The sequence below is a fragment of the Actinia tenebrosa genome, unplaced genomic scaffold (genome assembly GCF_029948245.1).
Source record: "Actinia tenebrosa isolate PJP-AT-01 unplaced genomic scaffold, QUT_ActTen_1.0 PGA_scaffold0__85_contigs__length_37466705, whole genome shotgun sequence".
NCBI classification, from domain to species: domain Eukaryota; kingdom Metazoa; phylum Cnidaria; class Anthozoa; order Actiniaria; family Actiniidae; genus Actinia; species Actinia tenebrosa.
The window spans coordinates 35881875-35908453 of record NW_028292569.1 but is presented as its reverse complement, the minus strand read 5'-3'; the positions used below and the strand labels follow the sequence as shown (position 1 = coordinate 35908453).

At 37.0% G+C, this 26579-nt stretch overlaps 3 protein-coding genes across 3 annotated transcripts; 2 read left to right on the top strand and 1 right to left on the bottom strand.

Moving 5' to 3' along the window:
- The first annotated feature begins 256 nt into the window (after positions 1–256).
- Positions 257–7559, top strand: LOC116287888 (ubiquitin carboxyl-terminal hydrolase 30-like). The gene is made up of 12 exons (XM_089025592.1): positions 257–427; positions 1114–1172; positions 1403–1511; positions 2140–2240; positions 2785–2835; positions 3310–3357; positions 3741–3786; positions 3863–3951; positions 4530–4589; positions 5072–5221; positions 5655–5950; positions 6384–7559. The coding sequence occupies exons 1-12, from the start codon at positions 322–324 to the stop codon at positions 6658–6660; spliced, it is 1392 nt and encodes a 463-aa protein (XP_088881718.1). The 5' UTR covers positions 257–321; the 3' UTR covers positions 6661–7559.
- Positions 7560–10285: 2726 nt separating this feature from the next.
- On the bottom strand, positions 10286–12693 carry LOC116287897 (cytochrome P450 1A1-like). The gene has a single exon (XM_031694602.2). It carries the CDS (start codon positions 12333–12335, stop codon positions 10749–10751), a length of 1587 nt encoding a protein of 528 aa, XP_031550462.2. The 5' UTR covers positions 12336–12693; the 3' UTR covers positions 10286–10748.
- Positions 12694–14306: 1613 nt separating this feature from the next.
- On the top strand, positions 14307–25017 carry LOC116287875 (gametogenetin-binding protein 2). Its single transcript, XM_089025591.1, has 16 exons — positions 14307–14579; positions 14712–14786; positions 15129–15238; positions 16151–16227; positions 16845–16911; positions 17676–17726; positions 18263–18310; positions 18395–18443; positions 18851–18912; positions 19517–19597; positions 20008–20130; positions 20458–20503; positions 21065–21193; positions 21941–22534; positions 23017–23124; positions 23930–25017. Exons 1-16 carry the CDS (start codon positions 14490–14492, stop codon positions 24125–24127), a joined length of 1908 nt encoding a protein of 635 aa, XP_088881717.1. The 5' UTR covers positions 14307–14489; the 3' UTR covers positions 24128–25017.
- Positions 25018–26579: the final 1562 nt, after the last annotated feature.

Here is a 26579-nt window from a genome sequence, read left to right as displayed (position 1 = left end):
TGAAAGTTTTATGATGTTGTACGGATATCGCCAGTTTCGTCGCCCTTGGGGTTCCTTTGATGAAAACCACAGGGATCCCTTTTTAGCATTTGAAAAACCTATGTTATGTTTATGAAAATAAGAAAAAGAGAGAAAATCGTTAAGAAAGATACTTTTAATTGTCATTTTGGTATTCTCTGAATCATTGTTTTTACTATGTGATAATTTTGAAGGTTTTTAACAAGGATGTCCGGATATTGTCTGTTGGGTTTCCTTTGTTCTGGTCCTCAGTACAGTACTAATCAAATATTCTGATCTGTTCTCCCACGATAAAACCAAAATATGGAGAGCAAGGCGGCCAGTGTGTGTGTGGCTGCTGCTGCTGTTGCTGCAGGATTCTACATCTATTTTGGACCAACGAATCCCGAAAGAAAACGAAATAAGAAAGGTAAATTACTTTGTGGTAAAAACATTGGGCAAAATGCGTTTTACATGAAATCTTGGAGGACACAAAATTAGATTTCTAGGAAAATTCAGCTGTTTTGGAATGCAAATCTTGGTTGAATATTCACTTTTTAGGGTTATCTCAATTTGGATCATAAATCCAAGTCGTTTTTTACTTTATTTTTGACCATACTCGAATATACCCTCTCTTTTTTTTATAAAATATTTAAGATATATATAGTGGCCATATATAGATATTGGAATACAGATTTATGGTAAACCTTAAAGAGAAAAATAGTTAGGAGATGTGAAAATGATGATTTTGAATTATTCACACTTTCCTTTAAGATACTTTCATTTTTTATACTAGAACCATGAAGCAGAAACCACTTGTGTTGTACATGTTTTGAACTTGAAATTCATAATTTACATATGTGTTTCTACCGAGGTTTTGAAAGGCTAATTCCCCTTGATTTTTCCATTTTAAAATTCAATCCTAAAAACAGTGATTTTTACGTTTTAATCAATTTTGTTTGCCAAGGATCAATATTCTTGTTATGAATAATACTTGAATGTGACATATTGTTAGTTTTTCTAGTAGACAGATTACTTTAATGCTGTACTTGACTTGTCTTTTTAGAGGAATTAATCCTCACATCTTAGTGCACATGTATATCGATCTTTTTGTAGGTCTGTGTGCTGGAATGCATAATCTTGGAAATACATGCTTCATGAACTCTGTTTTTCAGGTAATTCAGTCTTATATGGTCAAAGCTTAAAGTATACGCCTAAAACATTTAATAGATTGCATTTTTAGTGTTTTTTTAATGCATTATTTTGCAATTTTCTAAGAACATTTTCTACTAACCTAAGAAAATGTGTTCCCATTACTCAAATAATAAATAAACCTATATTGTACTCGATCCTGACTGATTATGAGGATGATAATCTTTAGCTTAATAGCTATGTGTCTTTCCAGGGTTTGGCATCATTATCATCCTTTGTATCATGGCTTGAGAGCTACAGCTGGAACTGTACTGAAGATGAGAAAGTCAAACTTGGGCAAGTGATGGGAGAGCTTATGAAAGGTATTATAAATAAAATGATTAACCAAAGCATAAAATCAATAGCTGAGTAACCTTGACTCAAATTCATTTGTACTTTAAGGTCTTTTAAATTCCCCATCCTCTCCCTGCCTCCATCAATACTTCCTTCTGCCAGACCTTCCATCCATCCTTCTATCCATCTTTTGAAACACTCAAATGTCTCTCTTTTTAAAACACTCAAATGTCATGTAAATAATAGGAGGTTGGTTAAGAAAAATCTGTCTTTTGATTCTCCATCCATCCATTCATTCATTCATTCATCCATTCATTCATTCATTCATTTATTCGTTTCGTTCATTCATTTACTCATTCATCCTTTCAGTCATTCTTCAGTCCATTCACTCATTCATTTCATCTAGTTTTCCCATAAATTCATTTAATTCTCTTTCATTCATTCATTCTATTGTTCATTTATTCACTTAACCATTCACTTATTCATTCTTTCCACCATTTTCCCTCATCTCACATTTTCAAAGCAAGTAATCTATCTATTTATTTTCCATTCATTCATTTGTGTATCAATTCAGCTCTTCATTTATTCATCCATCCCTTTCTTTATCATTCTTTATTATTCTTTATTATTTTTTAAATAATTTTTATCTGTTTTTAGAGCTCAACACAGAGTGGTATGAGGATGACACAGGCTTGACAGCCACTCCTGTTATACAAGCATTACGTCGTCATGGATGGGTAATAGAACCAGATCAGCAGGTCAGTCACGTTTGGGTTATTTTTGTTAATCAGCTGTCAGCCACAACTTTCAGACCATCATGAATCTAGTATACTACTCAAATCCAACTAGTTGTCTATTATAAATACTGTGTTCCGATTGTATGAGTTACGTACTACTAGGCTATAAGTTATGTTCTCATAGTAGAGAAAAGAACCAGCTTTTGAAACAAAAACATTAATTTGCATCTATATATTTGAACAACTAGTTGGATTTGACTAAACACAAAACAATTTGGCCTCATGGGCTATTGACTCATAGCCCATTCTAGTCCAGATGCTGGCCCCTTCTTTGAACACTGTGCTTTTGTTGGGCGCAGCAAAAGACAGGCCAGCTTCTGGACTAAGCCCATTTGGGCTCAAGGACTTATTGCTAAATAGTGAATTAAACTTTAGATGCACTGAGTAAACTGTTAAGCATACTTAAGGCTTTCAACTTCACTGGAGTCTCTTAGTATACAAGTTTTTTATATTTGTCATCCTTTGCACATTCTTGATTTACGCGTATCTCTTTATCTTTTAACAGGATGCCCATGAATTTTTCCAAGTTCTTTTTTCATCGTTAGATGATGAAATCGTAAGTTTTACAAGTAAGAGGATACCATGATATGCCTTAAAAACTTTCCACTATAAAATAGAAGTGTAGCAAAAGGCATCTGTTCACTTAATTTACTGTGGCAAGTCCAGTGAAGGATAAGACCCTCATGTATATTTGATAGATATTTTCTCCTTATATTTCAATAGTTGGATATAATCTCTTTGACTTCTATTTCCTCACTTCAGTATGGACCGTTCTCCATATGTGGGAGTCATGTGGAATTTTAAAAATGAAAGCGAGACTTTGGCTGTTTTTTTAAAAGTAAAAATCAAATTTCCGATGGCTTAGCAGTGTATGTCCTCTCATTTACCACTGACAATATAACATCAGAGTTAGTCAAAATTAGTTACGTAGCCACTCAGTTACACCTCATGACATCCTGGTGTCATTTCATGGTAAATAAGAAACCATCAGAAAAAAGTTATATTAAGTTTATCATCACTCTTCCTGTAGGGAGAGCTTCCAGCAGTCCTGGATCTACGAAGTGTTTCATCTTTTGAGGTAACCAACAATTGCTCAATGTATTTTTCCTTTTATTAAGGAGTAATTTTTTTCCCATTTTAGACCACATGTCATTCACAAGAATATCATTTCTTTGTTTAATAGTTGAGCACAAGAAGAAGCATCTTTTCTTTTTTTAGCACTCTTTAAAATTACATTATTAGAAAAGGGAAAAAATATGTGGATGGGTGCCAGCCATTTAGAAATAGCAGAGCTAATTGAGCTAAAGACACATGAATATGGATACAACTCAAACAAAGAATATTCTTCTCAAGGGAATGACACTTGGTCGGAAATAGAAAGACATTATGCTTGAAAAGAAATATATCTATTGATGTCTTTTTATATCATTTTAAACTGTTGATCAATCTCTTTCGTTTTAGAAAGAAAAAGATAGTACCAATGGTTCTGCAGCCCACAGAAATCATAGTATGTATTTATTAGCATATATCATGGATATAATGTTTTTAAATCCATTTTTATTTGTTTTAATCTTTTTTTCCAGTTCCTCTTGTAGGGCATTGTTCTAGACGTCGTAGTCCTTTTCGAGGTCTTTTAGCAAGTCAGCTTGTTTGCAAAACATGTGCTACAAAGGTAAAAAATTGAATATCAATTACTACATCACTTTCACGTCGTATTGCTGGTGATGATGATGAAAGTGATGATGATGATGTTGATGATGATAGTGATGATGATGATGATGATAATGATGATGAAAATGAAAGTGATGGTGATGATAATGATGTTGATCATGATGATAGTGATGATGATAGTGATCATGATGATCATGATGATCATGATCGTTAAGATCATGATGATGATCATGGTGATGATAGTGATGATGATGATGATGATGATGAAGATGATAATTTAGGAATATAAGGTGTTATCACCTTCACAGCGTAGTTATCTCTGATCCTCTGTTTTATTAATATGATGCTATTTACCAAGAAGGCAGAACGTGAACAGCCAGTTGACCTTTCTTAGATTGGACACTAATCTCAGCGTGCAATGCAATCAATATTAATTATTTCCTGTAAGGACGGCACACACTTATACCAGTCCTAATATTTCTAAAACATACATCAGTGCTGCAATATTGTATTTCTTGTTCATTTCTTTCTTGTTCTTTGTTCTTACCCATCAAATTAATTACCTCTGGCATATTTCAGTGTCCTGTCAAATTTGATGGATGTGACAGTCTGTCACTCAGTCTACCTTCAGTACCACAGGTAAACGTATGACTCGCTTGAGGAAAAGTTGGACTGTCTCTCTCTTTGCAATTGTATAGTACTATATTTTACACAGATCACGCAGATATTCATTGCTAAATCTCCCCAATACAGAGACTCAGATGTTCATAGGTGTCTGTTTTGATTACTGTTCACCTTTCTTTCTGCGGGAGGGAGGGGGTTGGGGAGGGAGGGAGGAGGAGGGAGGCGGTGCGGAGGAGCTATGTCTTCTGGAGGGAGGGAGGGATTCTGTATTCTTTTTTTCTGGGTTTTCTTTCTTTCTTTCTTTTTTTCCTTTTTTTCTTTCTTCCTTCCTTCCTTCCTTCCTTCCTTCTTTCCTTCCTTCCTTCCTTCTTTATTTCAGTCTCTCTGGACTATGTACCCTATGTTTCAAACTTTAGCAAAACGAAAGCTGGCTCTTACTCTCAAACGTACCATATTTTCTGCCACTTCACTAATCTTATGACCTCTTACCTTGCTAGATTAATTTTACCCTGGAAGATCTGCTTCGACAGTTTGTGTGTTCAGAGACGGTGGATTCCGTAAAGTGTAAAGGATGCTCACAAGATGCAAGCGATTCTAAACATCAGGACACAAAATCAATGTTTGTAAAGCGCCTCACGCTTGGCAAAGTAAGGCATAAAACCTTGAACCATTGTTTTTTTCAATTGACCGATTTCTTAAATTATTGATTTTTTAGAGGTAGAGTTAGGTTCATATGTTATCTTGCATGCGTTGTTGAGTGGCCCTTTAAACGCCTTCTAGCCACGCCCCCCCCCCCCCCCCCCCTCCCAAAAAAAAAGATATAGAGTATTTGTGCGTAGATACATACAGAATAAAATTTAGAAAAAGAACGGGAGAGAGAAAGAAAGGAAGGCAGGAAGGAAGAAAGGAAGGAAGGAAAGAAGGAAGAAAGAAAGCAAGAAAGGAAGAGAGAGTCTTTGATGGAAGAGGCGATTTAGAAGAAAGGAAGCATTGAAGAAAGAATGAGAGAAGGAAGGACAGAAGAGAATAGAAGGACACAGGTGTATGAAACTTTTATACGAGTTTTTTGGTCTTTTCTAGGTCCCCCAGTGTCTTTGTATTCACATACAGCGAACATACTGGCACTCTGACGGCATTCCCTACAAAAACCATGCCCAAGTTAAATACCCTGAGTTCCTAAATCTGGCGCCTTTTATGTACATGCCCGGTACCCAAAGCCCGCGAAGATTAAGGTTGTCAAGCTTCTCATATTCTGGAGCTAGTACACCAGAAGGATGCAGAACTCCAACGAACGACCTGAAAGCAGATCTGAGTAGCTTGATGAGTAGTAGTATTTTGTCGTCGTTCTCTTTCAGCAGGCAGAACTCTGAGACAAGGTAAGCTGTACACAACACAGTAGGTCACTGAGCAGAGATGACAGGACCTTGAGGTGAGGGAAGCGCTCGCCATTGAGAAATCCGATTTTCTGACCAATAGACCTAATCGGCTAACGTGTTGCTATGTACGTTACCACCCAATTCAAACCTTCTGGGAATAAGTTTCATTGTTTGTCATATTTTGGTTTCAGAGTTGAATTCGTAGAGACAAACGCTTCTATTCCCAGAAGGTTTGAATTGGGTGGTAACACGTTAGCAACACGTTAGCCGATTGGTTCTATGGCATAACATACAGAAAAGGCGTTTGCAACTGACACTTCTTGGTACACCATTATTACTTCAAATTACTTTCTCAAATGTCCTTTGTGCCAATCACTGAGTTGTTTCCCGTTTTTATTCTCACTACTTCTATTTCCCATTTTTGTTCTCTCAGGACACGTACAGTTTATAGATTGACAGCTGTCACCACCCATCTTGGTGACGTCAGTGATGGTCATTACGTCACCTATCGTAGATTTGAACCTCCTAACAGCTCAAAGCCTGGGGTTTGGCTGTACACCTCTGACTCCTTCGTTGATACTATAACTTTAGAAGAAGTCTTAGCGCGTAACCCGTACATGTTATACTACGAACGATGTCCCGCGGGATTTGATTTTGAACCCATGGTGGAAAGCATTGCTGAAGAATCATTCAAGAATATTGTACTTTGATATATATATTATACATATATAGGCACATTTAATTTGACTTTCCCGGCAACTGAGTCAAGTGACAAAATCATGGGAATCCTAGTGGTTTTACTTTCTTTGGAAATGAGAATTTCTAAGGAACATTTATGATGGCAATGAAAGACATCAGAATAAATATTGGAAAGAATATCCAACTCCTTTTCGCGTAGGGAAAAATAGTCCTCAGTAATACTAATAACCAAATTTATGGTTTTAATATTCAAGAGGTATGGCTTGTATTGACAAATAGATACAGGAAAGTGGCGTGAACTTCGCAAATTTGTTCCTTTTATTACTTTACTTCCAGTTAGAGTGGAAGTTCAAAAACCGCTTCAACTGGTCCCATTCAAAAGACCAACAGCAAATGTCTGGCTGTCGGTTAAGGGCAAAATGGTTTACGTCATGTCGAACCCTCCTGATACTCTTGACTAATGAGAAGCCTGGGCCGGGTTGTTCAAAGCTGGATTAGCGCTAATCCAGGATTAACTCTATAGGTAAATATTAAGAGTTAACCCAGGATTAGCACTAATCGGGCTTTGAACAACTGGGCCCTGGGACCTGTTTAATAATGTCCCTGATCGATCATGCCCCAAGCATTCGTGACCCTAGATAATCAAGGGCCTAAATATTACAGGTGCTTGTTCGTTGCTAGGGATAAAGTACGCCAGTTTTATATAAAGTCATCGCTAATATTATATTGTCGGGATAATTTTTTATTAAGTTGGATTTTATTCAGCTATTGTAAATATTATTAAGTAATCCAGTGCTTGATCCTTATGTGATTAAGAAATTAATTACTCTGCTAGCGGAGGTTCCATGATACAAGAGACCATGATCTCTTGCTTGATATTAAAGTTACAACCAATGAATCTTGAATCAAAGCTAGTAAAGCGGGTTAATTGCGCATGCGCCAAAAATGGATTATGCTAGAGCCCAAGTTCTACGCCGCAGACCAGAACAAACGCAGGCTCTGGGTATGAGAATGGTTAAAACCTGGTTTTGGAACCACGCATGTCATATTCAACACAAATTTTTTGTAATATGCTTCGTATAGCTTAAGAGTAAATGATGCAGAAAATTCTTTGGACAGAAATTACGTTTGAGGAAAAAGAAAGATGAAAGGTGATGTCTTATCATGATAGAGCGCATGCAGTAAAACCATGAAATAAAAACGAAGTTGATAGTAGCATAAATAGTAGCTATTTAGTGACTAATAGTTGCTGTCACCCAACCAGAACATAGAAAGAAAATTACACAAGAGACCATTTGTCTTTTGTTTAATAAATGTTCTGGTTGAGTGATAGCAACTGTTAGTCACTAAGTATCTACTATTTGTCCATGAAATAAAAACGAAGTTGATAGTAGCATAAATAGTAGCTATTTAGTGACTAATAGTTGCTATCAATCAACCAGAACATTCATTACACAAAGACAAATACACAAGAGACCATTTGTCTTTTGTTTAATAAATGTTCTGGTTGAGTGATAGCAACTGTTAGTCACTAAGTATCTACTATTTGTCAGTATCAACTTCGGTTTTATTTCATGGTTCAGTTTACTGCATGCGCTCTATCTCATCACTGTCTTGCAGTTTAGGGACTATTCATTATGGAACAGGGTGATGGGTAAAGAGGTCAAAATGATATGCGTATAGCGTATCGTCGGCCAAATTAATTTTTCATAACTACGTAAATCTTTGTTTGTATGGTCACGTGGTACGCATATGACAATGAAATTTTCAAGAAATCATTGGACTGAAATGTCTTGCCAAGAGTTTACGTTACCAAATATAATATATGCTCGAATTATTTATTACTGCAGGAAAGAAGACACTCAATAATAAACTTTAATAGTCAATTGAAAAACTGAACAACGAAAACTAAACAAGAATCAACAAAAAAAATCTGCATGTTTACATAGTTTACATAAACTGATCTTTCTCACCATATTAATTAATTAGTTCAATTGTTGGTGACCTTGAGTAAAGTCTAGTATTTTTTCTAGAATGTTCTTCGACTGAAAAACAACTTGTCGAAATAACTAATTGATTAATTAATTAATGTTAAGTAAAGCGTGTGCATTGAATGACTTTGATATTACAGCACTTGAATAAACAAGATGCCCTATATAGGCATTCACTGGGTTGCCTGTGTCATGGCACAGAGGCCTAGTTTACAATGATAGCCAAAAGATAACCGAATGCTTCACAGAAAAGGATCATTTTGTTTAATTCGTCTAAAAATATATTCTCCCTAAAGGTGTTCTTCACGTAATATAAAAATGATTGCAGGATTTTGTCCTTTTTTAGGCTGTGAAATAAACAGTTTTGCGTTATGCATTCAAATAATGCTAGTTGTCAGCAACCTTTGCCACCAATTCCAGGAAACCATAGCTCTACTTTTCGTCGATCGATATTGCTTAAATGTCTGATAACGACTGATCGATTTTATACAGACTTATAAGCAGCAACTAGGAATACATTTTCCCCCTAAAAATATTGCTTTTTTTGTTGAAGATTTAAATCTAATATTAAAAAAATGGAAGAAAAAGAAGAAAAATCTTACGTGGATACGATGGGGTTCGAACCCACAGACAGAAATTCGGGGAAAAAATCGATTCAACTTTGCCATACCCCCGAGACATCCGCAGAGCTGAGGCGTCGTATGGACTTCGGACCTGACGGCGATTAAATCCTTCTGCCCTTGGGTGTACGAATTACGCAAGAAAATGTTCTAGCCGAAGCATCAGGGGAGAGACCAGCCGGCCCCCAGACCATATCGGCTAATCCCTTGCATCTCTGCCACGCACGGAATCGGTTGAAAAAATACTGTTAAAAAGTTTAGTCTATTCGGTGCATTGTTTTCACGGCCATTGTTATGCTGATTCATCTGGAACCGTGGTCCAGTGGATAAATCGTTGTCGTTCAAGATACTCAGGTCAAAGTCGTCTGAGGAGGGTTAGCACCTGGATGGGTGACCTAAATATTATACCTAATCGCGCTTTTGCTCCTTTTTTTTAATGATAGAATGTAAAATAGTGAAACTTTTCTATCTTTATGTAACCCATTTCTGTCTACCCGAATCCGTCCAAATTGAGATCTAGCAGAAAAAAAATCCCTGAAAAAAATAAATGAAGGAGTGTTTAAATGACCAGCAGCCGGTCAAGAATTTCAAAATACTAAATCGCCGTCAGTTACATTTTTAAAATTCCAGCCCAATCCATACGATAACAGAAACCAAACTTAAACACGAACAAACCTTTTTGGGCTTTCTATAATCGTTCATAGAGCTAGCATTATTAAATCTGAGAATCAGTGAAGAGGAATGAGAATCTACAAATAAAAATGACTTAAAACAAGGTCCGCAAGCTACCCCATATATTCTCCGTTGGGATCCCGGTGTTAGATTTTAAACACTACATACAAACTTTTCACAAGATCTCCGTATCATATTCCGCAAAGGTACGCAGGAAAATACGGAGCCGTGACACGCAACTCATTTTTAGACTGGGCTCGCGGCCACAGGCAACCCAGTAATTAATTTTGATCCTAAATTTTAGCCGTAAAAAAAGACTCATTTTTGAGTCATTTTGATGACCTTTCGACACCTTAACATTTTACTCAATTTAATTTTATTAACTCAACTTAATTTTGAACGACAAGCATTTCTAAAGTTACTGACTTATATGACTCAAAAGGTTATTTCTTTGTCTTCAGGTTCCCAGCTTTAAATTAAGTTGGCTTCCACGAAGTAATTTTTTCAAGACTATAATTTAAATTTTGTGAAGACAAATTAAATTGTCATAATTCAAAGATGTGGAAATAATATTTCCTATTTAGTAGTAAAATCTTTGACTGACGTACAAAGAAAAATTCATAAAGTCACTACGCTATTTAATGCCCAAGGTCAAGCTCCTACATCAATCGAACTTCTCGAATGAGTGGTCAAACACAGTGGATAATAATGTTTATTCTAAAACATTTATTTGATTAAGAGTTTTTGGATCAAAACAAGACTACACGAACATGCTACCTTCACTAATAATCATACTATGACCGACATTATCTTCTCTCATATATTCTCTATATTCCCATTCTTTTGTCTTCTTTTCCTAACGCAAATGGTATAGTTTTTAGGTCGTAAAGTCAATGCATATGTGCCTTCTAGGCTCTTGTCAGGGCCTGGAGTCACTAACTCTAGTTCAAACTTCCGTAAAACACCAGCCATCAAAGCAACTAAGAACCTTCTCGAAAAATGATCTCCTAAGCATTTGCGCTCCCCACCAGAAAAGGCACAATGTGAAGAGAGTTTTACGTTGTTGTGTGTATCATTTTTATAACGATATGGATCAAATTTTAGGGGATTCGAAAAGCGCTTTGAGTCATGACAGCAACTCCACAAATTAAAAAGTATTACAGTATTCTTTGGGATGAAGTATCCCTCTAGAGTTGTATCTCTTGTAGTTTTGCGCGGGATTCCAAAAGGCATGATACAAGCTGTTCTGAGTGTTTCATCTACAGCTGCACTAAGCAATGACAGTCTTCTATTAGTCCTAATTTCACTTTCATTATTGAAATCTTCGTCTATCTTGTCTTGAATATCACGCTGTAAGCGCCTACTGGCTGCTATACGCGCGACACACCAGCGAAAAGATGTTGACAGCTTCTCGTACGCGCAGAACATAACATCAGTCAAGAGAAACACAATTGTGTCATCATCTATAACCGAGTTTGCGTTGCTTTCAAAAGAAGTGGGTGCTGTACGATGTCCTTTGTCGGCAGAACGCAGACAATAAGCAAGACTGATCTTTTTGTTGCGTTCTTGCAATAGAGATTGCTGATGAAGACGGTATATTTTGCGCACAAACGCACGCAGTTGGCCAACTTGGGAGCGCGTCTTTGTCAGTGTCTTCCTCGTTACGTAGCGCATCCAAGGAACGAAATCCACACAGGCTCCAACGTGTGCTGCCTTCGCAAAAGCACAAGAAACTTCATCCAAAACCAAGCGAGCCTCGTGATAAAACCAGCGAGAAATATCCGGCCCGAATACGGTATCCATTACGAAATCTGCAATAACATGTTTGATGCTCTTTTCTGGGTCAAAAATGCTGTTCTGCTGAGCAAAATATTCAAAACTGTTGTTTAATGACCCCACGGCTTTTGAACTCCTCGTGGTTAAGAATTCTTCGTCGTTCGAAATTTCCTGCATCGATATTTCAGCTTTGTATTTTAAGTTTGAGAAGTCTAGACTGTAGTCTTTGAACATGAAGGATTTCTCTCCCGTTGCCCAAAGACCAAATGAAAACAGTGCAGGTCGCCCTGAAAAGTCACTTCCTCTCTGATAAAGCGCTTCCTTAACAGCATCAGAAGAATTGACCACTACAACCTTGGTTTCTCCTAAATTCAGGCAATACACGTTTCCATAGATCCAAGCAAGATTGGCTAGAGTCTTGTGAGGAGACTTGGACCACCGAAACAAAAACATGCATCCAATGAAAGGAAGATTGCAGGGGCCTGGTATATTGAGGCTCTTTTGCTGTTTTCTACGTTTGAAGAATAACGCGATAGCTAACAAAGTGAAAATGGAAATGATAAAGGTCGTTGTAGAAACAGACGGAAGGAACAGTAAAAGTTTTTGCACTGAATTCGAGGTAATCATTTTGGTCTAACTATGAATCAACATTGTTCTTTTCCCTAGGAGGCTGCTGATTCACTTGTCAAGTTAAGTTTTTAACTTTAGTTTAGATACCTCCCACGTTAACACCTGATGTCACCTTGTAGCGAGGCATGCAGAAGTCACTGAGTACCTTGTAGCATCGACTGTCTCTCGGAACAATGACAATCCGATTGCGCTGCCCGGAGTCTATTGATTTCACAACACGATGAGGTGACCAACCAACTCGTTCATTGACCGTGGTCAGTCCTTGCTTGCTTGATTGCGTTATTAAGTCCAAGGTTTTGAAAAAAATCTCATTTACATGCAATTTGTATTGTTTTCTAGTCCTTGGTCAAAGGAAATTTGCACAACGACCTTGACCTTACTGAGTATGACCTTGGTTTCGTGTTGTTGGGTCCACAAGCCCTTGTTTTCCACTCTCTCACACTTCCAGTCCATATAAGTTATGAATCGGTCGAGCAAAGCCTGAACTATCAAAGCTCAGATTTTAGCAATAAAAATATATGAATTTGGGAAAGAAACCTACATAGGAACAAACATGGGTACTGGCCAAGGAGGAGGAGTCGCCTGGATGTCAGAATAATGTTATGAAACAACTGGTTTTACACGATAGCAGTGATCCTAGTTCGATGACGATGGAAGCACTTCACATCTCTCCAAGGCAGTTTTCTACATTAAAACTATGAATATAGTAGTTACTTTGCTATAAATAATTAAAAATTATCAAAATAGAAATTTGGGAACTGGCTGGCAGTCTTAAAAACATATATACTCCTTGTACTTTAACAAATCTCTAGAAGCAGGTCTTTGAAAGAAAGATCATAACGACGGACAGAAGAAAAGCTTGAATTCATACAAAGTCAAACTTTGCATGCATTTCAAACATTACTGAGGCTTAACCAAGTTGTTGTTTTGCTATAAAACTCTTCATGTATATTCAATAGTGTTAGTTCCGCATCAACACGCCTAATATAGTTGCCTTTTAGACTTTCTTTTTAGACCAGTTTTGGATAAAATAAACATCCTTATATCATTGCACGAGCTTGCTTCTGTCAAGCACAAGAAATAGGGTTTATGAATAAGCACTCGTACCGTGCAAACAAGTCGTGCATACAAGGATATATATATTTGGAGACGGTAAATATTGACACGAGTAATGCCAAGGGCAAGGGTACGCGAAGACGAGGCTATTATAAATATATGATGACAAGTAAGCAGATCGAGAACGAAGTGCTAATGCTCCACAAGTAGCAGGATATCTATAAAGAGGTTAAACGGCAGAGATTTTTTTTCTTCATATTTTTATTTCCCCATTTTTTATTGTTGACCCGGCGACGACATATGGCCACAGTAACTTGAACCGCTTTTAGCCTTCAAAAGCGTTGCACTAGGTGTTCCTCGCAACTTGCAAGATAAAAATTTCTAGTGTAACATACCAAAACAGTTCGCAATCTTTTTTTCTGCAGCTGTGCGTTGCCGCAATCGTCGTAAAAAGTAGAACTCTCACTCATATGCATAGCTGCTATGGCTACTTAGAGAGTGGAGTGGGGGAGGTTGAGCACTGAGTGAACAGCCATGTTCTTTGCATTTGTTGTTTGTTTTCTTCTTCTACTACTACTTTGTCTTCTCCTTTTACTGTGTCTTTACTTCTTCTAAGTATTTTTTCCTTTTTTGGGGTATGCGATGGAATGGGAAGGTCATTATTATAGCAAAGGAAGACATATTTGAAATCAAAAGAATACCTTATGATTTATCACGACAGTAAGGAAATTCTCTGAAAGGTTTCAGGAATTATTCTTTCTTTCTTTCTTTCTTTCTTTCTTTCTTTCTTCTTTCTTTCTTTCTTTCTTTCCCACATTCTCGTACCCAGAGCTCAGGAACGAAGCCGAGGAGCTCTGGGTACGAGGATGGCAAAGCCCTCTGGGTGTTATTGGTCATGCGCAGTGGGGTCCAGTGAAGAGAAAGTGTAGGAGTAAAAAGGGAAGGAAATTCTGTGTTTACTCGAAATATTCCTCCATAATTCAAATATATCGAACCCAGCCACAAAAAATACCTTATTTATGGAAAATTTGTGAACCAACCATCAACTCTGTGGACTACATTGATGAGAATTTAAGCAGAAAGTCAACTTAAAAAATGGCTAAACTTGTTGCTGTGTGTCGAGATGAGATGGATTTTGCTTTCGAACGTCGCCAGATCCCTTTAGTAATCGAAGAAAATCTTACGGTAATTCTTCATATTTAAATACCTTGACTATTTTATATATATTTGCAGTCATAGGAGTGAGTATTGGCTCATTTTTGCGCAGTTTTTAGATAGAAACCAAGGCATATAATTTTGAATTCCTTTCCTCTTTAGATGGTTATGGAAATTCCGGAAAACGTGATATCTTCTTGCAATGTCAGCGAAAACCAAATCCAAGATTTTTTGAAGGTAATAATTAGTTAGTTTATGAAGGGCATGTGAACTTCGAGGATATAGAATATATAGAACCTTTGCCCAATGCTAGAGGCACTTTTTGCCTCTTCGATCGTCTGTGAGACTGTTTGTCAGAGACGAAAGTTTCACTTTGGGCGCCAATATTGAAAAGTTAGAAACTAGACGTCTACTTAAAAATAATGTTATACCAGCATACAATTATCTTCAACAACGAGCTTTACCATCATATTGTCTTATATCTAGAAGCTTTTTTTTATCTGAAATTTGGGTAGAGAAAATTTTTGTTTGTGGAAAATCACTGCTTTGACATTTGAAGATTATTTATTCATCTTTCAGAGATACGAATGCTTGGATAGCGAGGAGTTGGTTTTTGCTCTTATGGTTCGTCAAAAAGATGTATTTTCGTTGCTTTCACACTCTGTGCCTTGTGTGGGCTGTCGTAGAAGGTAAGAAGTCTTTAGATTTATGTGATTTTCTTGAAAAATTCAAACATAGGTTATCACATCCTTTTCACGTTGTTTATAGATATAAGATCAATAATTGATGCTAACAACATTAGTTACTCATTCAACCTGTCTATGAGTGAAATTGTCAACAATCACTGATTAAAACACTCCCCATGTCTAGGCTTTCATATTATGTCTTAAAACTTGTGGTGATAAAACTGAATTCTTAAATATCAGTTTTGTCATTCCTTTACATAATATTCACTTCCTCCAACAACACTGATGGTAGCAGACATGATTTTGAATGTGTTTAAAGATTACACATTTTCCAATTTAGTATAGTTTTTTCTCAGATTTCGTTACCAATGTCTTCTTTGTTCTTATTTCCTGATATTCTTCGATTGCAAAAGACGTCATAGCCGCCATGTTGGAAGAATTTGACAAAAGATTTTTCAATGAATTCTTTTGTTATATCTTCCAACATGGCAGACATCCCTTTTCCTATTGTGCTCTCTTGGGATTGATTGCAAACCAAGAATAAAGCTATTTCCACAAACAACCGATCAGAATGCCAGAAAGCTGTTATAGAATGGATAGCATGTCTCTATTCCTTCCCATCAGGCATTAAAACCTAGATGTATTTTATAAGGAATAAAAAAAGCGACCAATTTGAATAACTATTCTATTCTGTGCTGACGAGGCCTCTCATACATGTGTAAATGCTTGTATGTTTTCAAGTAAACATGAGGCTAGTCAGTGCAGCACAATAGTTATTCAAATTGGTCGCAATATTTCAATTAATTGTATAGAATGTCTTATTTGTCATTCCATGGTATGCCAGTGTATTATATATATCCTATTTCATTTATTATACTCTTCTCATTTATTGATATTCACATCATCTTATAACAGTGTTGAGAGGTTGTGCAACCAACTAGTGAAATCTGGTCAGCGAGCACTTGAACCGCTAATCATCACAACATCAGGAAGTATGTAACACATGCAAATATTTTGACAATATTTTTCCCAAAGATTTAGTAAGTTCAACTCCAGTTCTTTGCATCTGAATAGAATCCTATATTCCCTGAAAGATGAATACAATGTGAAGTAATGACAATCATACATTTTGTGTGATACGTGTACAATTGACCTTCGTTGTAATTATTTTGAGAAAACATAACAGTATACATTTGTCATAATAATAATTATATCATATATATATGTCTATCAATAGACCTATCCTGAATTCGCTTGACTGACCACAAAACAATGGTTTCAAGTCGAGATTGAACTTGATTCTTTTATTCATCAAGTTTAACCCCAAACTTGAAACCATCATTTTGTGACCAGTTAAGGAATTCAGGACAGGTCTATTGTAAATTCTGTTTGTGAGAAATGACAAACATTGTAAAGAGTACAAACTAGCTCAAGCTTACATTAACAACATTAGCAAGCCAAAACTTAAAATAAACATTTTTTCCTCTTAGGTCTACCAGATTAGCCATTCTATTTTTGCTTTAACAATTTTCATACTAGTTTTTTATAATTGACCTTTTTTATAATTAAAAATGACAATTTATTTTCTTTGTTTACGTTTCAATTTCAGTCTTGACAGTTAGTGATTATTTTCTTCGCGACCCCAAGTTAGTATATGCATTGTTCTACACACATGGGTAAGTGAGAAGTAGTTTTTATTGTCTTGGCTGGTGGCATCAAATGTATAGAGGATATTACGTGGCCAAGTAGTGGTACAGATGTTATCTTTGATATGTTACGAGTCAGCGCAGTGAACGGGAAAATATCACAAGAAGTTAAATTCTGTATCTCTTAGAGGCCATGTAGTATTCTGTTTAATATGTAATTATCGATTCTTCAGAATTCTAACTAATGGTGTTATTTTCATTTTGAAGATATTATGTAATATCTCCTTCACATATGAAGATATTACTTTTAAGTAGTAGAGGAAAATAGATATTTCATCAGTGATTATCACATGTTAAGAGCTTGATACCATTTTTATTCACAAGTTTCCATATTATATGGAAAACAAGTGAATAAAAAAGATATCAGGCTCTTAACATGTGATAATTTAATTATTACACATTTAGTGTTGATAAAATTTACAATTTCCAGTTCACCGTGAAGTGATATCGTATCACTTCACTGATATGGTTGTTATTTACGGCTTTACCACACTGATATTGACCCTAAAAGTGTAATAAATTAAAATACTTTGCATAAGAGGAGTTCCTAATAATTCATATCATGTTTATTGATATGACACTCCTCATACTACACCTCATACTAACCATCTTTCATGATTGTAAATTGCACTAAAAAAGCAATCTAGCAGTGTCACAATTATATCTATATAGAAAGGTTGCTATTGTAAATCATCAATCATTATCATGTTGAAATTCTATTGTTTCTGTATCAGGTCTAGGTTGAATGAATTGGTTGAGGCTATTCCAAAAAGTAGAAGAAACAGGTCAGTCTGATGTATACTATCATTTAGATATCATGGTCATCAGACAATACACTGGGCCTTATTGTATGAAGGGTGGATAGCACTATCCAATGGATAATTCTTATCCACTGAATAAATGTATTGTATAACAGCATCACTTTATCCACTGAATAAGAATTTATCCATCAGATAGTGCTATCCACCCTTCGTACAACCAGGGCCAGGAAGATATAGCAGGGTCATGTATATCTTGCTTTTTGTATCTATTGTACAAGTGGTACAACCAAAAATGATAGATAGGGTTAGCATGAAACTAGACCCTTTGCCAAAATAGCGGCTGAATATTGAAAGGAGTATAAATGTAAAAACAATGGATTCACAAAGGATTCACAGTCCCTAATGTAGAGAACCAAGTTTTCAATCTATTCTTAGTGCCTTGTCTGGGATTATAAAACCCAGGAACTTCCATGCAAAAGCAGGAATCCTAACCCCTACGTCATTGTGACTTTACTAAGTGTTTTCATTTGTTTAATCTAGATTAATATTTTCTCTTTTAGGAGATGTCCCTTACATTCCTTGGAAACTCACAAGTCTAGACCATCAGGGTATGTTTTTGCTCCTGTATACCCTCAGCTAATTACCTTGGCAAAATTATAATCATTTACTGAGTAAGTGTTATTGCTTTATAGAAGTTGGATGGATGTATGGGATCTTCTTTCTCAAGAATGCCGAGATGAGGTACAGTATTTTATGGTTATATTTACCCAACTTCATATTCAGCTGCAAAGTTGAAGATGAAACATGCAGTTATGACAATGATAGCACTTGGATTTTTCAACTTTGGTCCTGTGATCCATGTCCTGGGTCCCTGAAGCATTGTGTTATGGGTGCTAATAGATATTTAGGAAGCCCTTGTCAACACAAGTGAAGTGAATCCGGGGACATGTTGGGGTCCCATGCATTGTATTGTGTATGCGTGCTAATCTATTTTTAGGAAGCTCTTGACCACACAGTAAAGTGTGCTTGAAACTTATGCAGACCATGCATTTTTTAGTCCAAACTATATAATATATATTATATACTTTTGTTTAATGCATGATTTCTGTTTTGATATCTGTATAATATTGAACTTCTTATATCTTTAGGTTGTTTTAATTGATTCAGATGCTCTTCTTGATACTCTAGAGCATTACCTACGGAAACACAGGTGTGTGAGCTGTTCTGTAACTATACAAATCATTTATCACATTGCTTGAGTATACTAGAAGAAATATAGTATTAAATTACAGCGATAAGGGATGGACAGTTAGATAATTAAGGCAAGATTTCAGGAATTATGTTGTTACACATTTTTGTTTTTTAACAAGCTCTGCGCACATTTTTTGTTTTGTTTCCTCAATATTTCTTTACTGAAAGGAGAGGTTGCATGATATTCTTTTCGCAGGGAAAGTGCTTGCTCCATATTTTTTTTGATTTACCCACCCCACCCCCTCAATTATCTAATTGTTCATCCCTAAGTCAAATATGCTACCACCAATAGCACCCACTAAACCCAGTTGTTCAAAGCCTGGTGTGTGAGCACTACTCTATTTTGATAACTATGAAAGACAAAGATTATACTTATTCATTTGTCACACTATTGTGGCAGTTGGGACGACCACAAGGCTTCGACTGCTACTGCTAGTCTTCATCATACGATGGTGTAGACGGGAAGGTGGTCTTCTTTTACAAGATGGACAAAGCTAGACAACCTGTCAACCCCAATCTGACCGTCATGGCCAGTAATTTGATTGGCATTTTTTCTCCTATAGATTTTGTTCAGAATGCAAGTCCAAGGTGCTGAGAGCATACAGTATTTTAGCAGGGGATTTAGATGGACCAAGTGAAAAAGGGTATGTCGATTGATTAGTTTATAAGCACAGGTTGGCATAGCAATAAGTTCACTTGCCTCTAACTATGCAACCCAGGTGCGAGCCCTCCTGGGCTCAGCATCGTATGTGAGTAGAGTTGTTTGGTAAAGTTGGTAAAGTTGGATTTAAGAGTGGTAAAGTTGGATTTAAATTTAAACAAAGATTAGTTTTTATTGAACCTCCAAAAAAAATCTGGGCTGATCCAAGTCACTGTATAGCTAATTCAAAAATCCAGATAATAATTCAGATCAAGGTAGAGACCAAACAAATTTTATTGACATGTGATGTGAAGTCCTTAAATTGAACTAGAGACCCCAGAGGTGAGGGGTGACTTCACTATCACTACTCCATCCTTGATTTTTAACTACTAAGCCATTATGATTTTGAAATAGGTTTTGCCCAACATTGTATGATGGATTAAAGAGCTGTCCACAAGAGCGTCACATCCACGTCCTGTGTGATACAGATTTCATTGCTCATCTGATAGGAAGAGCAGAACCTGAAATAGCTGGAGGGTATGTCATGGTTTTGTCTTAGAATCAACTCCTGGATTCCAACTCCATCTGGCATTAAGTGCTCTGCAGAAGGATTCACCAAATATCTGTTGGAAATAATATTTTTCATTCTTGTTGGTGGAAAGTATATTGTTTTGACAAGAAATAATAGAAAATACTTAGAAATTTTCACTGTAACAAATAAAACATTAAGAGTTAAAAACAAAGCATTGTGCTCCTAGATTCGAAATCACCTGGCTGGCGATGTGTAATCATAATCATAAAATCATGTGGATGTTATGCATTGGATTCTTGCTAATGCCTGTTAAACATTTTGTTTTTGTACAGAAGAAGGGAGAGGCATGCGAAGACATTAGATATTGCACAAGAAGAGGTATGTCCATTTCTCTCTTGCTCTCTCATTAGACCAAACTAGCTGTAGGCCTAATCTTTTATCCATTTCTTTAGTTTTTTGATATTTCAGTGATTAAGGTAAAAGTAAGATAGCAAGGAATTCTGGGAGTAGTAGTATATCACACTGTCGTATATTTAGTGTAGCCATCCTATTTGTCATTTTTTCTCGTTTTGGTAACGTATAAAAATGTTAGCAATGACAGTTAATAGCAAAGTAAACCTGGATCCACAGAACAAAATCAAGAACAAAATCTTTCGTTTAAGACAACCCATTACTGGGTTACACTTGACATTATTTTCTTTCTCGTGTGGAATGATCATCAGCTGAATCCAGAAGTTTTCAATAGATTTCTTTCTGGCTAACAGCACATGGTGGCTAGCGTTTGACCTCTATGTGGAGCAGATAATGAGATTCAAAGACTTTTATCAGCTGATTAAGATCCCCAATACGGTGGCTATGATGTCAAATGTACACCAAGAATTATTTTAGTTAGTTATCCATCATTAACCATTCCACTAACCGGGTATTATTTCCTATCAGGTTCTAACTTGTCTTGGTACTCATTTATGGGAGAGATTACACAGACTGTGGCAGAAGCTAAGAGCAGAGGAGCAAACTTGGCAAATGTTGTTTTATCTTGGTGTTGATGCTTTGAGAAAAACCTTTGAGGTCAAAATGACATACCCGCAGTTCGAAAAGGTTATCGGAGCCAAAGGAACTAGATAATAGGTTATTTCAAACCCAAGGGCAGTATGAGAATACAAAATATTTGAATTGTTGTCAAAGCCAACTATTCTTCGATTGCACGTTATCATTGCGTTGGTACCATTTAACAAAAGATTTTTCATTAGCATCCATTGTTAACGGCACCAAAATGGCCGCCATGTTTTTGTCTTTTGACTCTGTTGGGAATGCTAGCAAACCATCAATATTAGCACCATTAGTCGAATAATACTACCTCATTCTTTATAAGAGAGCCACTGAGCAGTATCTCAAAATCTAGAAAAAAGTTTGAATGACTGGGGTTTGGTATTATAATTTTCGTGAAGAAAATGGAAGTTAGTGTCAAGACAAGAAATCCAGTGTCGTTCATTACTCGACGAAACCATTTTAAACGTTTTATTCGTGTTTAGGTGTGTGCCCATTCGTTTCCATCTTGGAATGACCTATCGCCATCTCCTTTGACACCCATAACCTTTTTAAGAATAGACTTTGTATACTATGTGACACAAAAGACTTTGAATTTTTTCATGTTTGGAATTTTTTCATGTTTGGTATATTAATATTATATTTTAGCTAATTATCTTATATTTTGTCACGACTGTCATTCCACGACAGCTTATTAAAAGTTGGGGGGAGGGGGCTGCCAGGAATATATGGCTTTTTAATAGCTTGTCAACTTCTACCGTCTCACAGGTTGCTGTTGAGAAGAAGCTAGGTATCTCCAGGCTAGAACAAGTGGTCGAGGAAATATCTATAGCAGAACGGATGAAAGAACTCAAACGAGAACAAAAACGACTCAAGAAGAAAGCCAGGAGAATCGAAAAGTGCAAGTGTTTGACAGAATCTCGTGAGGCAGTCACTGAAACGAGCGAAGAACAAGAAAGCAAGCCCGCTCTTCCCAAAGAAAATGGCGACGTCTGTGAAGATATATACAGCCATGAACAGGAGGGAAGCTGTGAGGACGAAGATGACGGCGACAGCGTGGACACTCCATGTAGCTGTGAGGACATGGACTGTAGCATAAGGAAACGAAGACAAGACTCGTGGTCGGTGTACAGGAATGGAGACTGTGGTTATGTTGGCAAGACGAATCCTTGGTGCGGCGAGCGGGATCATCGGAACGGGACGACCTGTACAGGGGATAAGACACACCTTGGTGAGATATCCCGGACAGAACAGGAAGATGAATTTTGCTCTGATTGTTTGTCTGTTAGTCCGACGAGTAATAAAAATGGCAAGAAGAAGAAGAAAGGGAAAAAGAAGAAAGGAGCGAAAGAAAAAGAGAAGGTTAGTACGAAACATCGTCATCAAGTAATAAACTATTCTCTACTTTCACATCCCCATAATGTCTTGCGTCTTGGAGGGGGGGGGGGGGGGGGGTAACCAATCAAAAAACTATCCCATATTAAAAGGTTTCTTAATTGAATTTATACTATACCTGCTTTTATCTGTACAATACTGATTATCAGTTTATTCCAAGTTATTTTTGCGTGTACAGATCATCAAGAGTTTTCGTCTTACAGAAAAGCTTCTATCTTTTTCTGTTTTTTACTTCTTCATTTTATCCCCCCCCCCCCCCCCCCCCAAAACTTCTTCTCAAAGGAATGACACGTGATTTGAAGTAAAGAAAACATTTCATTCCATTATTATTAAGCCTAAGTGGATTTGGTCCATTCTACAATGTGAGTGGGTGATTTGCCTCCACGTGAAAACCAACCACCTTATCTAGGATCAACACTAATTGTCCTGTTCTGTGCTTCTCATATCAGGAACACTCGAATGGTTGTGGAGAACATCAAATGGACGATTGTGAAGGGATGGATGATGAGGAGAAGAAACTTCTTCAATCCATGGGATGGACTAACTCTAGTGTTCAGGTAATACACATGTAATACGTGTAAGGGATGAACCATTAGATGACCGGGGTGGGGGGGAGGGAGGGAGGTTGCAGAAATTTATGTTGCAGAAAATTAATTTTTTCGTAGCAAACTCTGCATGCACTTTTTTGTTTGCTCGATATTTTTCTTTTCTGGTTGCTCGATATTTTTTTCGTAGGTGAACTTCTTGCTCAATATTTTTTGGGGATTTACGCAACCCCCCTTATTCATCTAATGGTCCGTCCCTAAGCCACTATAGTCTCCTTCACAGTTCCCTGCGACATCTTGAAAGGTAGCCGTCCCTGTGCATGGAAGCGAGACGAACGATGAGCTTGCAGTGATAGGGATATGTGAATAATTATTGTCCAAGGTGTTAAAAAAAGCTCTTTATCTTTGTAAGGTCACCGCCATTCTTGCTTTACAGGCACGGTTACCTTTCAAGATGGCGTAGGAAACTGTGAAGGGGACTATAGAGGTTTTGAACCATCACATGCCCACGCCCATAAACCAGCTTGGACTTATTGTGGTTAGTTGGCAGAACAATAAAATCCCTTTGCTCTTGCTCTTGGGAATTGCGTTCTTTCTCATGTAAAACGATTGTACTGTTCCTGCCATCAAGCATGGATGCCGACACGTGATGGTGCAAAAACTCTATTTTAAGCTTTGGAGAGGGGGAGAGTTCTTCGCTCAACCCGGGGGGCGGAATAAAATAAAAGCAATAGCCCCCAAAAAATTCTTCTGAAATATATGGTCAATTAACTATTAATTTATCAATCTGATAATAAAATATTTGAACATTTTTTAGCATTGCTGTTCGTCGGACGATGACAGCGGTATATCAGAACAGGATATCCTACAGTTCAAAGCCACACACAGGAGTGTGACAGTGCAGCGGCAAGAGCTACGGGAGAAACTGCGGCAAAAATTCGAAAATATGTCGCGGAAGGCAACAGACTCTGTAACGAATCAGATGAATGGGTTAAACATAGCTGTAGTACATTAGTTCTAACCTTTCAGGATTCACAGTGGCATCTCATCATCACGCATGCGTATAGCGCTACTTCACTTTGATTTTTGTAATATAATTTTCGTTTGTTTTGATTTAATGCTTTGAATAATATTAGTGGTTTTTTCCCCGGCACGTTGTCAGCACAGCTACCTGATGTTGATAGCCTGGTTTTCACAAGTAAATGGCATAAGTATAGTAACGTGCGCATGTGCAGAAAGTATCATTGATTATCTCATTCGGTCTGTCATCTTGGAATTATGAGCATTCCAAAATGGACTGGTGCAGAGTGTTTCCGATTGGTTGATGTCGTCATGCATATGCTTCTCGCTTACGTCATGCATTGACTTAAACGTTAACACAAACCAAGAAAAACGAATTTTTTCCATTGAGCTTGAGTTTGTTGTTTTTGTCATCGCTTGCTTTTTTCCCCGTGAAAACCAAGTTATTTATGGCTTTGTCTTTACTTTGATGGTATCCTGCACAACTGGTTCGTACCATTTCGCAGCTTGCTGTACTCGTGTAGTTATTTTCTTTTTCTTTTTTTCTTTTTTTTTTTTTTGTCTTATTCAATATCCCATCAATTTGATTTTCGATATTTAAGAGTGAACTATTTTGTTCTTAATCACCAAAAAGGGTTTGAAAAAACTAAATACTGATTAAAAGGACAAAGCTCACCAGAGTCAAAAAATTACCTTAGTGCTGGTAGCTTGGTAACTAGTTGTATTGTAATTAGATGTGTGACATTACACATATAGCAGCAGCACACCGATGAGATACCGCTGTGCAGTGTGTGCGCGTAGTCTTAGAGATTCCAAAAGTCTTCTCGAATGGTTGTACCATTCCCTAGAATGGAAAATAGTAATAAACTGATCAAAAACTTGAAACTGATGTTTTTAGATATCGCTAGAAATCGGGAGGGGTTTGGGTAAACTTGATCACGAAAATGAGAAATGTAGGCCCTGGCTAAACGCAGAAACATGTTAACCGCGCGCATGTTTCCCCGATGTTTCCAAGTTTAGCATCATGGGGAAACATTGCTGCGTGTTACAAATAAATGTTTCTGTTGAGCGGCAGAAACATTCTATGCTTCCAAGACGCTTGGAAACAATGTGTCCCGATGTTTCTTCCTTTAGCAGCGAAAGTCAACTTTCCTAAAATTTCATTACTTGGCAACGCTCGCTCTATCTTGTTAAAACAAGATGGCGGACGAGGAGGTCAAGGGTCATTTTGAAAGTGCGCATGGCCAACCGATGTTGAGTAAACAAGTTTCTCGATGTTTCCTGACAGTTTTGCCATCTTGGAAACATTTCGATTCCTTTTTTAGACAGGGCCATACTTAAAAAAAACTGTTCTTGGCAATTTTATTGTCTTCCATCTGGAAGGGATAATTATTTTGGAGTAATAAATCTTTAATATAATTAAAAATTCCTGCTTTGGAGGGAAATTTAAGGCTGGTTTTCACTAGCGACGGAAGCAGAAGCATGAGCATAAGCATAAGATCGTTATGTTCTAGTGTAAATGAATGTGGCGGAAGCATAAGAGGAACAATAGGAAGTTTCCAGTGCAGAGGACTGAGTACGAGAATTTGATTGGCTTACCACCTTGTGCTTCTGCATGTTGGCGACGTAAGCATAAGAATCTGGTTTTCACTAGCGACGTAAGGACGGAAGCAGAAGCATAAGGAAAAGGAAACCTTCCGTTCCTTCTGCTTATGCTTCCGTCGATGTTCTGCTTCTGCTTACGTCTCCGTTTTTTGATTTTCACAGGAACATAAGACGTCTTACGCTTCTGCTTCCGTCGCTAGTAAAAACCAGGCTTTAAGGAATACTTTTATTCTAGAAGTAGGCTTTCATTTTCATGGGAAGATGTGAAACTCCTCGAATGCAATGCCAGCGCATCTTCTTTCCGCCTTAAGCCCTATTTACACTAGCAATTTTTGCTGCGATTTTTTTTTTCGATATTGTCCTTAATAAATAATGGTAAAGAATTTACTTGTAAAGTTTTTTTTCAGGATATCAAGATTTTCCTAGACGAATGTCTCTTTTAAAGGATGAGACTAAAGATTTCATATTTCCGAAAATTACCACAAAAATTGCAGCAAAAATCGCCGCAAAAATCGCCAGTGTAAACGGGGCTTTAGGAATGGAAACGAAAAGATGGCAATACAAGAAGCTTAGTTCAGCATCCATACCAAGAAAAGTATTTGCATAGTTCTATGGAGTTTCCAAACCATTCTGCTCCATTAACTATGGCATTTGTTTGAATTTTTCCTAAGGTAAGTTTTCTATTTTCTTTTTTACTTTACTGTCATAAAGAACTGCTCTTTGACCTACCTTTTGTGTGTGTAGCTTCTCAAGAGGTTTTTGATGTATTAAAGTAAATATTTGACACTTAAGCTCTAACTTCGGAATTCCCGCGTATTTCAATACGAAAGAACGTCCACAGA

What these genes read in the sequence shown, in the direction of transcription:
- LOC116287888 (XM_089025592.1), top strand. Translation starts at nt 322, where the DNA reads ATGGAGAGCAAGGCGGCCAGTGTGTGTGTGGCTGCTGCTGCTGTTGCT. An exon ending in TCATGAACTCTGTTTTTCAG is followed by an intron (nt 1,173 to 1,402) that starts GTAATTCAGTCT and finishes GTGTCTTTCCAG; the next exon opens with GGTTTGGCATCATTATCATC. An exon ending in TAATAGAACCAGATCAGCAG is followed by an intron (nt 2,241 to 2,784) that starts GTCAGTCACGTT and finishes ATCTTTTAACAG; the next exon opens with GATGCCCATGAATTTTTCCA.
- LOC116287897 (XM_031694602.2), bottom strand. Translation starts at nt 12,335, where the DNA reads ATGATTACCTCGAATTCAGTGCAAAAACTTTTACTGTTCCTTCCGTCT.
- LOC116287875 (XM_089025591.1), top strand. Translation starts at nt 14,490, where the DNA reads ATGGCTAAACTTGTTGCTGTGTGTCGAGATGAGATGGATTTTGCTTTC. An exon ending in CTCAAGAATGCCGAGATGAG is followed by an intron (nt 18,444 to 18,850) that starts GTACAGTATTTT and finishes TTATATCTTTAG; the next exon opens with GTTGTTTTAATTGATTCAGA. An exon ending in GGACTAACTCTAGTGTTCAG is followed by an intron (nt 23,125 to 23,929) that starts GTAATACACATG and finishes AACATTTTTTAG; the next exon opens with CATTGCTGTTCGTCGGACGA.